This window comes from Mustela nivalis (assembly GCF_964662115.1).
Source record: "Mustela nivalis genome assembly, chromosome: 11".
Taxonomy (NCBI): Eukaryota; Metazoa; Chordata; class Mammalia; order Carnivora; family Mustelidae; genus Mustela; species Mustela nivalis.
In genome coordinates, this window is record NC_139030.1 from 23,227,155 (window position 1) to 23,242,155 (window position 15,001).

The 15,001-nt window shown below is 36.3% G+C and overlaps 1 protein-coding gene across 6 annotated transcripts in view; it reads left to right on the plus strand.

Moving 5' to 3' along the window:
• The window catches only part of HNMT (histamine N-methyltransferase), a 51,212-nt gene extending 38,009 nt beyond the window's left edge, over positions 1–13,203 (plus strand). For all 6 annotated transcript variants that reach the window (XM_082689347.1, XM_082689345.1, XM_082689346.1 and 3 more), the window contains 4 exons: positions 1,358–1,465; positions 2,507–2,637; positions 6,339–6,432; positions 12,646–13,203. In XM_082689347.1, the coding sequence (XP_082545473.1) occupies positions 1,358–1,465; positions 2,507–2,637; positions 6,339–6,432; positions 12,646–13,001 (689 nt within the window). In that variant the 3' untranslated portion in view covers positions 13,002–13,203. The remainder of the gene's footprint in view (positions 1–1,357; positions 1,466–2,506; positions 2,638–6,338; positions 6,433–12,645) is intronic.
• The last annotated feature ends 1,798 nt before the right edge of the window (positions 13,204–15,001 follow it).

Consider the following 15,001-nt stretch of genomic DNA (forward strand, 5'->3'; position numbering starts at 1 on the left):
ACCACTCTTTCTCCTCTCCATCGCCACCAACTCCTACTGCCAGTTCTTGGGGCTCTCATGGTGCTGTGTGACTGCCCTTTTTCCTAGTTTAGCATCTTTTGTTCCTGATTTATCTTCCTCATTTCCTTTCTTCCAGACCTCCTAGTCTTATAACTTATGCTTTTGTTGCCTACTATATCTATCCTTGTAGAGGTTCTGTTAATGTCATATATACCAAAATGTTAAAAACTAATATCATTTTCATAGGCTAGTCTTACCAGCACATAGGTCTATTTTAGTAAAGGTCAGCATCATAACCTTAAAGAATGAAAGTGCAGAACTTAAGTTGGAGGCATCAGCAATAGGGACAGAGGAGATATTTTCAAAGAGAGGCACTCAATGATAACAATAAAACTAATGAACAGCTACTGTTTTTTGGGTGTCTATTTTACAGTGAGTTTTATATGCATTGCCTCACTGAACCTTCACAATGAATAAATTATGTACTATCATTATTGCTATTTTTCTGATGAGGAAAGTACAGCTTGGAGAGGTAAAAAAAAATTCCTGAAAGTTATATACAACTAGTAAGTGGAGAAGACAGGTTTAAAACTCAGATCCATCAAACATCACCATCTCTCTCACTCACTCATTTACAGGCTGAATTTTCAACAGGACAGGCATCTCTGTGTTCTTCCTATCATTATTTGCTAGAACCTAGTACAGTGCAGGACACACAGTATGCAATTAATTGTTTGTGCATGCATTAATGAATATATATCTATTTTGCCATAACCTCCTTTCCATTTTACCTACCGGACTCAAGTTTTCCTAGGAGGTCCTGACTTACTGAATATTCCAAAATTCTGAGTGCCAGTAGTCCATATATACCATTCTGTTCCCTGACTTCATGTCTCTATCTTGCTGTCCTGTCTACCTGCAATTCCTCATTCTCCCAGAAGTCTCTGAGCTAACTTCCCTTTACCTAGTAACACAGAGCTCAAGAATGGTCTCCCTCCATAAGGCTTTCCACTTCTCTCACCTCTCCTCTGCCTGACTCTCTGCCTACTTGTGATCCCTCTCTGTCAAATAAATAAATAAAATCTTTAGTAAAAAAAATGTGGTAATAGATGATAAATAAAAGTTATATGTATGAAAGAAGGAATAACAATCATAGCCCTCCTTAAGTCGTATTATCATTCCTACTTATAACCTAGCTGTCTGCATCAGACAATGTGGCAGGGCCACAGTTGAACATTATTCTTTATTTATGTTGGGTTTTCCTAGTACAAGTAAGACAGATAATACGCTACGTCAGATTTATCTTCATCATTTCTTACTGGACTTATATTATAGGTTCCATATGCTTGTCTTCTAGGTGAAATTGATCTTCAAATTCTTTCCAAAGTGCAGATTCAACATCCAGGAATTCATATCAACAATGAAGTTGTTGAGCCAAGTGCTGAGCAAATTGCCAAGTACAAAGGTATCTGTATGCTATGGTGCTCTATGTAAAATCCTATCCTGAAAGGCTTATCATCCCAAATTTGTCCCCTCACTCATTAACAACATAGTTACTGTGGTATGTTCTTTGTAAGCTTATTGGGAAAAGAACATATTTAATTTGTTTTCTTGGAAGACATGACTAACATCTCAGAAATATGAACAATGAATAATTAGATTTCTTTTTGTACTGATTCGTCTATTCCCTGGTGATCAACTACTATTTTTGATGTTTATTCTTAGAGACAGAGTCATTAATTCATTAAAAAATATTTAAACAGAACCCTTGCTCTTAAACGGTTTGTGTTTAATGGATTATATATAGCAGGAGTCAGCAAACCTCTCTGAAAAAATACACAAATACACACTCTAAATATTTTTAGGCCACATGATCTCTCTCACATTAGTCAACTCTCCTACTGTAGCACCACGGCAGTCACAGATGATGCTGACAAACATATGAGTGTTCATATGTTCCAATAAAACTTTATTTATAAATACTAAAGTTTGATTTTTATATCATTTTCACATTTCATGACATATTATTCTTTTGATTTTTCCTTCAACCGTTTAAAAATCCAGCAGCATGAGATATGCAAAACAGGCATAAAGTCAGAAAGTGCAATAGTATATGTTTTTAGTTTGCAGTCTAGAAATAGGTAGTGAGCCAGATATGGTCCATCGGCCATGGTCTGCTGACTCCTGGGTTACAGAAACATATCATTTGTTTTCCACTGATAAAATTCACCAGTTGATTTCCCATTAATACTGGTAAAATGCAACCAATATCTGATCAGCGTTCTTATAATTATTTCTTATTGACTCTTTCTTTCTTCCCTAATTTCATTTAATACTAGAAAAAAATCAGGATGAACTCTTTGGTCTTCCAGAGCTACATAAAAAAGAAAAATGTGCTTTATATCTGTTATGTATATAACATTGATTGCATTAAAATTCGAAATGGAAATGGATTCTACATTTGCAATTAAAATTGATGGTGTGCCATCTCTTTTCTGTATTTTAGAGCTTGTAGCCAAGACATCAAACCTTGAGAACATAAAGTTTGCTTGGCATAAGGAGACATCATCTGAATATCAAAATAGAATCATGGAGAAAAAAGAATTTCAGAAGTGGGACTTTATTCATATGATTCAGGTAAGAAATATTTATTGTTATATATTCTCAGGAGACTTTTTTTTCAGAAATATGTGTGAAGAATACCTAATATTCTACCTTTAGGAAGAAAAATGAAAATCTGATTTCTGATTTTACAAGTGAACATTATCCATCCAAATTGAGTTTAAAGATGTTGATAGGACTGAGAGGTTCTCTGTAACATTAAAAAAGCCAGGTTTTTTATACTCCACACCTTCTGTTACTGATTTTTTTTTTTCAGTGTTGGCTTAATTAATTTTTGTAGGATTGGAAGTTCGTAGATAGTTTTGAGGAGAGTAGAGTGTGACATATCTTAGCACAGCTCTAATGGTCTGGATGGACTGATGTCCAGAGTTTTTCTGAATCCTTTCCTTTCCCTTCTTTGATGACCTGGTTAGTGTGCATGTGACAGAAGAGGAAGGTTAGATCATTCTTAGGTTGATAAAGTTTACTTATGTTAGTCATTCAGTAGGAATATATTTCTATGATCCAACACTGATAGTATATTTCTTGGAAATATACTAAAGGGTTTCTTGGAAAGGGGGTGACCATTCAGTAGATGTTATGGGGATGGATTTATGAGAATCACTGATATTTCTGGATAGCATATGGGTGTATAGACTTTGGATGTTGTCTACCATTAGAAGATGTATATTTTAGAAATACCAGATACCCAGATACATAATCCATAAGATGGCTAACAGTCTGTGATGTAACCTGGCTAAAAAGAGGAGGATTCAGAAAAACTCTGGACATGTTGTAAGAGACATCATTCTGTAGTCCACAAGTACAGTCATCCCAAAGGATTAAACCTTTAAGAAATCAAAGGAAGAAATGACTCTAACATTGGTATATCCAAGCAATACTACACCTCTGTTCTCCTAGCTGACAAAATCATTTACCTATAAAGGAGTACTTATATTGCCCATCAAGCCTACAATGTTTCTCTATTAGACTTAATTTCCTCCCTCCTCATATAACTATTTCATACATCCCTCTCTCTCCTTATATTTCCTGTAACCCCTTCACCACCACTCATTCCCAGCTGATGACCTCACTTCATACTGTATAGCAAAAAGAGAAATCATCCAATGGAAAGTCATCTTTCACCCTCCAAATTTATAAACACAACTGCATCTGTACCCACCATCTCTGTCTTTCATCTTATTACAAAGGCCTCCTTTTATCGAAAACCAGTACCTCCACTTGTGCTCTGGATCCCATTCTTTACCTGTTATAAAATGTTGCAGATTCAGAGATCATTCTCCTATTTCTCTCAAAATTTCCATGCGTCTTCCTTCTTTCTTAGAGCAACACTACTTCCTCTGCATTACTGTTCTATTTCTCTACCTTCCTCCCTGTCTAGCTCACATTTTCCCTGTGTTATGTCTTTGTCTCTTCATTGTTCCTTATAGTCTTAACACTCAAGTGACATTCTTTCAGCTTAATATTCACAGTCAACTTCAGAGAATCTCAGTATCTATTAGATCAAATTTCAGAGCATCTGTTATGGGCCACCTCCTCTTTTTAGCCAGGTTACATCATAGACTGTTAGCCATCTTATGGATTATGTATCTGGGTATCTATCCCTGTCGTGAACAGCATGGAATGACATGATAGTAAATATGGCCCCAAAGCAGCATAGGCCATGTTCAGCTCCATTTTATTTCTTTTTTTTTTTTAAAGATTTTATTTATTTATTTGACAGAGAGAGAGGGAGATATCACAAGTAGGCATAGAAGCAGGAAGAGAGAGAAGGGGAAGCAGGGTCCCCGCTGAGCAGAGAGCCCAATGTAGAGCTTGATTCCAGGATCCTGGGACCATGACCAGAACTGAAGGCAGAGGCTTATCCCACTGAGCCACCCAGGCACCCCGTCATTTTATTTCATCCATTCATGTGAGAGGGGCAAAGTTTAAGTTGTGTTTGTTTAATGTAATAAATTCTATCATGGGAATCTACATAGAAATTAAACTCTTGCCCAAGAGAGATGGAGATGAGATATAAGAAGTATCTGTGGGGGTAGATTACAGGGAAGCAAAGGAAGCCTTTGGGGAAAATTTTCCACTGCCAATGTATAATTCTAGGCTCTGCCTTGCTGAGTGGAAAGACCTCTCCCTGCATTTCATCAGAAAATGGTCCAGAGTTATTAAAAAAAAAAAGGGTGAGTTGACCCTCAGCACCCTGTGACCAGGGATGTAATCTCATGCTTTATTCAGTCCGTTTTCCTAGAGAATCTGTCAGTATCAGAGACTGCCATATTTTCTGTGATTTATAAAAAGCATCTGTGAGCATATGGTAAAGCTAGTGCAAAGGGCTTAATTTTAAAGCAGAGTTCTATGAAATGGGGGTCTGTTTTTATGGTGCCAGCACCATCTTCTCCCAGAACTACAATTCACAAAATATAGAGCAAGCATAGAATCAATGTCTCAATGTGGAGTAGAGACGAAGTATCTCCAGCTATAAATGTCTCTGTTATTTAAACCAGAAAGAGTAAATTTAAAACTCTTTGGCTATAATTAAACAAATACCATAGTCTTGTTAATTTTGGCCATTCTAACTGGTGTAAGGTGGGAACCACTTAATGTGGTTTTGATTTGAATCTCTCTGATGGCTAATGATGGTGAACATTTTTTCATGTGTCTGTTAGCCATTTGCATGGCTTCTTTAGAGAAGTGTCTGTTTATGTCTTCTGCCCATTTTTTGAAAAGATTATTTGTTTTATGTGTGTTGAGTTTGAGGAGTTCTTTATAGATCTTGGATATCAGTCCTTTGTATTGTCATTTGTGAATATCTTCTTCTTAAAGTGTTTTGTTGAGTAAAACTCTTATTAGCAATCAGGGAGATTAAAATCAAAACCACATTGAGATACTACCTTACACCAGTTAGAATGGCCAAAATTAACAAGACAGTAAACAACATGTGTTGGAGAGGATGTGGAGAAAGCGGACCCCTCTTACACTGCTGGTGGGAATGCAAGTTGGTTCAGCCACTTTGGAAAACAGTGTGGAGATTCCTTAAGAAATTAAAAATAGAGCTTCCCTATGATCCTGCATTTGCACTACTGGGTATTTACCCCAAAGATACTGATGTAGTGAAAAGAAGGGCCGTCTGTACCCCAATGTTCATAGCAGCAATGGCTGCAGTCCCCAAACTGTGGAAAGAGCCGAGCTGCCCTTCAACAGATGAATGGATAAAGAAGATTCGGTCCTTATATACAAAAGGAGTATTATGCCTCCATCAGAAAGGATGAATACCCAACTTTTGTATCAACATGGATGGGGCTGGAAGAGATTATGCTGAGTGAAATAAGTCAAGCAGAGAGAGTCAGTTATCATATGGTTTCACTTACTTATGGAGCATAAGGAATAACACGGAGGACACTGGGAGATAAGAGAAGAGAAGTGAGTTGGGGGAAATCGGAGGACGAGACAGATCATGAGAGACAGTGGACTCTGAGAAATAAACTGAGGGTTTCGGAGGGGAGGGGGACCTGGTGGTGGGTATTATGGAGGGCACGTACTGCATGGAGTACTGGGTGTGGTGCATAAACAATGAATTCTGGAACACTGAAAAGAAATAAAATAAAATGGAAAAAAAAACCTCTCAACTTGAAAATCAACCTTTCTAAAGAATATATAACCCAAGTAACAAAAAAATTGACTTAGAAAAATGTCTAATTTCTCTTTTCTTTCATTTCTAGATGCTGTATTATGTAAAAGATATCCCGGCTACCCTGAAATTCTTCCACAGTCTCTTAGCTACCAATGCTAAGATGCTGATTATTCTTGTGTCAGGTAAATTATTTACATTCACCCTGAATTTTAAAATGGTAATAGTGCCTATGTGCTTGGATATATGTGTTTGAAGGCAGCTGCAATATTTTGTCTTCATTATGAAATTCTTGACTTGGCTTCTAAGCATAGTCAGTTAACACAGTATTAGGAAAGTCCTTCACAACAGCTATCAATTTAGGGGGTCCAGTGGAATTATAAATTCTTTTTTATACAATGTAGAGCAAATACCACTAATACAAATTTTTTTAATGAGGCCAAAAATAGCGAATATTTCTGTTTACCTCCTTTTTGTTTCTTTTCTTTTTTTTAAAGATTTTATTTATTTGACAGAGAGAGATCACAAGTAGGCAGAGAGGCAGGCAGAGAGAGAGGGGGAAGCAGGCTCTCTGCTCAGCTCGATCCCAGAACCCTGGGACTAGGACCTGAGCGGAAAGCAGAGGCTTTAACTCACTGAGCCACCCAGGCACCCCTCCTTTTTGTTTCTTGAATGTTTCTTTCCCTTCTGTGATGTTTATTAATACATAAATAAAGGTTTAAATATTTGGGATACCTTCATATTTGATTAATTTACATTTCTAGAACCTATCAATATTGCTCATGGTTGATTTTCTCAAATAACTACAAAAAATTGTTCACTTGTTTTGTATTACTGTCTTATTTGTAAAACATGGCATTTGATCATGTCATGTTGCTTCCAGTATATATAGTAAGTACCACACAGAGAAGTAAACATGTTAATAAATGAGACACTGACATTCTTGAGTTCATTAATTAATTACTTCTTTCATTTAGTAATCTTCATGGATTGTATACACAGTGCTAGGCTGATTGATTCTAGATATACAACAATCTCTGTCTTCCTAAGTTTATACCAGACCCCATACTCAAAACCATATGTCACAAAATTCATCAGTTCTTAAATATGAAGAATGACGTTAAGGATGGCAAACAGGGTTGTTGCCTGTAATTCTAGGTTTGAACTCATGTGGGAGTTTTGCAAATGAGAGTTCCTGCATACAACCTCTTCCCTAAAGAACATTTTGATATACTATTTTTATCTGTTGGTTAATTAAAAATACTCATTTATGTGGGAGAGTTCTATCTCCCCATTTAGAAGGGCTCATGTAAACTGGATGCTTCTTTATAACCTCCATCTAAATCAAGGCACTTGGGTAAAGCCATTATACTACATTTAGGAATACAAAAGAAAACTTAGTTGTGACCAATGAGGGCAGTCTATTCTTGATAATCTGTATCAATAATAAAGAAAAGTGTTAGCAATAGAAATAATAATTCATCCAGAGTTTAGGATGTATTTCATATAAATAGAAGATCCACTCTTATTTATATTTGGTTTATTCTTAAATATTTCAGAAGTTAAGTATTTCAGTGTCAGAAAGCAGTTTTCTATATTTCTACCAAGAGGAAAAAGCCAGCCTAAGATTTAGAAAGTGACATGAGTAGTCTATACAAACAACTGAGAACTGGCTAAGTGCCCCTATGAATAGAGTATTCTGCTAGCTATCTCTTGAATTACACTAATACAACCCATAGTATATTGGCATCAAGAAATGTTCAGATCAAAACAGGTGCAGTGAAATATATGATGATACATGCAACAAGAATGCTGAGGCATTTCCTAGCTGTGTGAATGTGGTCTGTGAGTCTTAGTTTATTCAAGGGCTATTTCTAGATGATCATACCTATATTATATTGCATCTATGCATATATATGTTTCATATGTACTATGTATATATCTATTCACAGGGAAAAAATCAAAGAAATGTAATAAAGATTCAAATATCAGTTAGCTTTTTTGTAAAAAGTATTTTGAGTCAAAATTACTCAGTCAAGGTAGTTTGATGGTGGAAATATTTTGCTAACTTTTTCTTTATGTAGTAAAAAAAACCCTCTTCACTACTGTATTCAGCATGGGAGACAGGTATCCCAAAGAGGACAACATTACTCATATACACATTGTTCCTATACACAAGACTAGAACAAATAACAAATGTCCAATGATTAAAAGGACTCCAGTGACCCCTTGCCTTCATCACATGCACTTTTCTTAGAAGAGAGTTGTGCAGCTACAAGAAAAATATCATACGTACATTTCTTCTTAAAGAACCACTTAATAAAAGGAGAAGATAAATTTAGGCATTATATTTTGGACTTTCCAATTCTCTCCTAAGGCTAAAAGTTACAGATTTATTGCCTCTATCAGAAGAGTTATTAAGGAAGGAAATTAGTTAAATATACATAATAAAAAGTAAGCCACCTTGTTCAATATAGTTTCCTTCTCAGTAAAGGAAAAGGTAAATAAAATTGTCAATATACTGAAATTGTCATCAATTTAGTATAAAGTGAATGTCTCCAGATTCCCCAGTCTTAAGGGATCACTCATAACTCTTGCAAATCCAGGAAAAATGATGGGATCCCTTATCTCAAGTAACTTGGGTCATTCATCCCTTGCTCTGTGACTGCTGAGGATCCTGGGAGTCATGCTTACATGCTCCTGATGGTTACCAACCACTGTTTGCCCCAAACTTCTGCTCCCAGTTCAATTTTTGATTTCCTATCTCCATTACTTTTCCACTGCTTTGGAGCAACTCTTATGTAGTGGAGGACTGAGGCATGTAAACACTTGGAGCAGTGTGCTAAGTTCCTTATCAGAGGCATATGGGGCATATAGCATTCTAAACTACTAGTTCTGAATGTGTCTAATAAAAGAGAGCATATTTTGGGACGCCTGGGTGGCTCATTTGGTTGGACGACTGCCTTCGGCTCAAGTCATGATCCCGGAGACCAGGGATCGAGTCCTGCATAGGGCTCCTGGTTCCATGGGGAGTCTGCTTCTCCATCTGCCCTTCTCCTCGCTCATGCTCTCTCTCACTGTCTCTCTCTCAAATAAATAAATAAAATCTTAAAAAAAAAAAAAAAGAGAGAGCTTATTTTGGCTAAAACGTACTACATGATGGACATGGAATCAGAGAACATGGAAAGTTCTGGAGATTTGAAGAAAGGTTTAATAAACAGGAGTAAAAGACTCAATAAAGAAGATTAACATTCACAGAGACACACACACATGCTCAAAACCCATGCTGAAATAGGCAGAGAAAAGCTATGAAGGGTAGGCAAATGAAACTCATTAGGAAAAGAAAAAGAAATTGAAATCAGAATTAAATGACAGCATTTACTGTTAGAATACGTGTTGCTTGAGGGAAGAGATGCTTTTCTCTGTGTTTGTAAGTATCAGTTACAGAACTAGCCCAGCTCAGTAAATATTCATTTAATTATAACAAGCAGAAGTTCTTGATTATATAAAGAGAAAAGATTTGATTTGGGGATGAAAAGAAAGAGAAATAAGGACAAAAGAGGTGGATTTTTTAAATGAGTGTCTCACACTAATATCAGTAGTAGCATGTCTTTCCCCAAATGTAGTAGCCAGGCATTAATTTTGAGAGTTGCTGGTTAAAATGTAACTTCTCTGGTTAAGGGGGTTTTGCCAGAAGGAGACACCACTTTTTTGTTCATCCCTCTCCTTACCCGACTAAGGAAGGAGGCAAATCATGGTGTGTTATTTTTAATACAATGAGAAAAAAAATCTGGTTTATATCATGTTGGAAACAAAAGTAACACCATATGTTGTGCCCACTGAGAGCCATTATGATAATGCATCAGTTATAAAGTGTGTAATTGCTCAGCTCAGAAATGGCACCAAGTCACACAACACTGACACCAGTAAAACTTCTGCAATCAGTGTTTGGTTATTTTTTTTTTTTGTCTCTGTCAGGTTAAAAATAAAAATAATAATGATAATAATGATAATAATGAAAATGATAATGATAATAGAGCCTCTTTTCAACCACTGAAATATTTATTTTCTCATAAAGTCTTATTTGTAGGCATATTCTTATTTGGGCAGATAATCACTGTCTGTGTAATAAAAAATTTTTTAATATAGACTCATGACCCTATTTTTTTTTTCCCATTAGACTGAGGTTTTGTTTTTTTCTGCTTCATTCCAATTTTACCCTCTAGAGCGTAACCTGTGGTTATTACTCCCTCTTCTGAAATATTGGTTGAATGTCAGTTATCTAAGCTATTTAAATTTTACCTTTTTCTCCTCGGTTAGTCCCTTTTGTTGAGTTCAATCAGGAGACTTTAGCCCATGGATGAGGGCCAGGGTTCTTTGAACAGCCAATAATTATATGCATAATGGTATGGGTATTTATTGTTTGTGTATTATGCTGGAGAGTCAATTACTTCATTAGACCATAAAAGAGGTTTGGAAACCCAAAAACCTCAAGCCTTTGAAATCTTCACTATTAATCCTGGAATACAGGTTCTCTCTTATATTGCTTTGCCAAGTCCAACTTAATTTCCTAATACTTGAACAATGTTTGTTTACTTTGTTTGCCAATCACGGTTCTTAGTTCCTTTACTTTTTCTTACCCCAATTCTATGCTATAAATTCTGTATTTATCCCTTTTTGCAGGTGATAAAACGGAGGGGAAGCTTCATAAAGCTAGTCAGAGGAAAAGCCAGGCTTCATACTTAGGCAGTTGGCTTTAGAGGCCCTCTACTACATTGTATCAATTGATAAATATTAATTGGGTATGTGACATCCCATTATTATATGCAGGTATTAGAGGGTCCACAAATAGATGCTTATTTCTGTTGAGGTATTAGTATTAGAGATTTCCAAACAGCAAGTTTGCTTTTTCATAGTCTCAAGATTACAACCAGTGAAAATACATTATCAAACCAACTCCATATAATGTTCATTTATTTTGTGAGTACTTATTACCCATCTGCTATGTACTTAGCATTGTACAACAATTCACTTAAATTATCTCATTTAGTACTTGCAGTTGCATTTGAGGTATGTACAGTTATCCCCATTTTATGGATCAGAAAACTGAGGTTCTCAGAGACTAAAAAACAAATCTCATCTTATTCATGAAGTGTCAGAAGTACATTCCAACCTGTGTCTCTCTCCCTCAGAGGCTGCATCTCTTAGCTTCTACACTGGGCCACGTTATCCATTAAACACAATAGACATTGCTAAAACATCTTCTAAAGCTGGGGACAAAACTTGACACATTGATACATTTAAAACTGTTCCTCCCTCATTCTTCCCATTTCCCATAATGGCAATTCTCTCTTTTCAGGAGCTTGGGCCAGAATCATTGGGTCACTGACTCCATTTTCACTCATACCCAAAATCCAAATTGTTGGCAAATCTCACTGTATCTATGAGCATAATATAAAAGAAATCCAACCACTTCTCATCACTTCCAAAAGCTAGCTACTCCAATTTACCATCATCTGCCACCCAGATTATTGTCATAACCTCCTTACTGTTCTCTCTGTTTCCACCCTTATGGGCCTATAGTCTATTCTCATCTGTGTGACCAATTAAACTTATTAAAATATAAATCAGGTTAAGTCACTCTAATGTTGTATTGCTCAATATAAAAGACACATTGACTACTGAAATTGATATGTAAATGAATTGCAATGAAGTAAAACTTAAAGTTCATTTCCTTGGTCATACCAGCCACAGTTCAAATGTTCCTTAGCCACAGATGGTTACTGGCTACCATATTGGACAATGCAGATACAGAATATGTTACAGAAAGTTCTTTCAGATAACACAACAGTGACTTCCCATCTCACTCCATGTGATATGGTACCCTACCCACTCCCTCCACCACTCATCCAACTTTATCTTCTTCTACTTTCCCCTTTGCTCACTGATTTCAGATCTCACTGGTTTATGGCCAGTTCTTAACATGACAACCATGCTCTCGCCTCAGGTCCTTTGTAGTTGCTCTTTTCTCTACCTAAGGTAATCTTCTCTCTCATATCTACATGGCATGTTCACATATCCCTGCTCAAATGTCACATTATTATCGAGAGTTTCTGTGACCACCGTATATAAACAGCAACCCATCCAACTCTTTGACCCTCCTTATTCCTTGTTCTGATTTGTTTTTCATTAGTACTTAGCACCATCTGATATGTGATTTATTTACTTGTATATTTAGCTTTCTTTCCCCCTTCTGTGTACCTCTTAAATTAAGCTACCCAAAAGCAAGAATATTTACTTATTGGCTGCTTTATTCTAAGCATGTAGTATACTTCCTGGCAGAGAAGGGAAATGAAAAGAAGAATAAGTAAAAGCATGAGCTTTGTTTTATCACACAGGAATCAGCGGCTGGAACAAGCTGTGGAAAAAGTATGGATCCCGCTTACCTCAGGATGACCTCTGTCAGTATGTCACATCATCTGACCTCACTCAGATGCTGGATAAACTGGGGATTAAGTATGAGTGTTATGACCTTCTGTCCACCATGGACATATCTGATTGTTTTATTGATGGCAATGAAAATGGAGAACTGCTTTGTGATTTTTTGACAGAAACCTGCAACTTTAATACAACAGCACCACCTGATCTCAAAGCAGAAATTATGAAAGATCTGCAAGAGTCTGAGTTCAGTGTAAAGAAGGAGGGAAAAGTTCTTTTTAATAATAGTCTGAGTTTCATAGTGGTTGAGGCATAAATATTAATCATGAAAATGTATTCAAAAAATTATATTTTGGGGGCACCTGGGTGGCTCAGTGGATTAAAGCCTCTGCCTTCGACTCAGGATCGAGCCCCGCATCAGGCTTTCTGCTCAGCGGTGGGCCTGCTTCCTCCTCTCTCTCTGTCTGCTTGTGATCTCTTTCTGTCAAATAAATAAATAAAATCTTTTTAAAAAATTATATTTTGAATACTGTTGATCACTTACTTCTCTATTAAAATTATAAACACATCCCAATATAAATAGAGCATTGTCTCATATATAAAATCTAGAAAATTCCAAGATGTTCTCAGATTCCCATGCATATCATATAGGATACTGTTATTCTTATCCCATTCCTTCCCCATATCAAGAGGCCATATCAGGCTAAATACCACCTAGGCTATAAAAATGAGACAACTAAGTTTCACTAGCTTATGGACAAGAAAATCCTTTCCATTTGTTGATTGTACTGGAATTTCCTAAAATATTAATAAAATATTAATAAATAATTAAATTTATTTAATTTAAATAATATTTTTAAAAATAAATCAAAATTAAATTTAAATTAAATAATTTATTTAATTTAAATAAAGTAAAATTTAATTTAATTTAATTTAATTAATAAATAAAATAATAAAATCCATATACTATGGATTCTTTAAATACTACAAAATTATATACGTATTGATATATATGAAAAAAGTATATGTTTATTTTTTTCCTCCTTCTGTGAATTATTTGTGCATATTCCTCTAGTAGTTTCTAACTTGATTTTATTGATACTAAAAATAAGCACCTTAGGATATTACAAAATTATATGTCACATGTCCCATTTTCTTCCACTTTGTTTTCTCTTTATTGTTTATCTTTTATCTTTGATTTTATAGTATTTGGTTTGCTTTTGATACAGTGAAGTTTTTTTCAGTTAAATCTTCAGGTTTTATTTTTCCCTTCTGGGTTTCTGATACATTTTTAAATGCCTTCTTAAAGTTTTAGAATCTTTACATATTTTATTATAAAAATATAGTTTCACTTTAAAAAAATAAATTTTCATATGTTTGAAATTTACATAAGTGTAGGATTCTGGGAAGTTGGCAGAGTAGAGGACCCGAAGCTCACCCAATCCCATGGTAATACTCAAATCAGCATAAATAACAGAAAACCACCCAAAGACAGGCAGAAGAAACTCCATAGCTAAAGGTAGAGAAGAGGCCATGTGGAAGAGGATAGGAAAGGTGAAGATGAGGTGGGGAGCTAAAAAGGCCCTGGCTCTCTGCAGTTGGGAGGGAGCAGAGGCATGGAGAAGGGTGAGAAATACACTGTCACACCAGGGAGCCTGCATGGGGAGGAAGAATCCACATAACATTTGGCTTTGAAAGCAAAGGGACTGAATTTCTTGAGTTCTTACAACAAGCATGACTTTTAAAAACTAACAGGCTTTACTCTGGGAGAGTCCAATGTGCTGCAGGAAACTGTGTCCTTGCCCTTAAAAAGAGAGCACAACAAATTGCTTATGGAAATACAGCATAGAAACAGCAGTTTAAAAAATGACTAGGGCATATGGGAGGGAGAGTTATTTACTAATCTCAGAGCATGTCCCAGAGAAACAGATTTCCCCGAGAGACTCCTCCAGAAACAAAGGAGCTGCCATTTCCATCTCCCACCCCTCAGCATAAATCCTTTACCACCTTCAGAAACTGGCAAAGTCTACACTCCTTACCTAACTTGCTTACACTAAGCCCCCCCACATCAGCAGATCTTCCCCTCCCCAGGCACTTGCCTGCACTACAGTCCCCTCCCCTAGAAGACTGACATAATGTTTGCCAACACTGAGTCTCCTGGGTGTTTTGTGGGGCCTTGTTCCAAGCAACAGTTCACCTCATCACACACCTTATTCAAACTGCACTCCCTGCCTATGTGGGCTTTGCAGAGCAGCACTGGCCAGGCCTGGTCTTCACAGCAATTGCATGTACCCTATGGAAGAGGACCAGCACCAT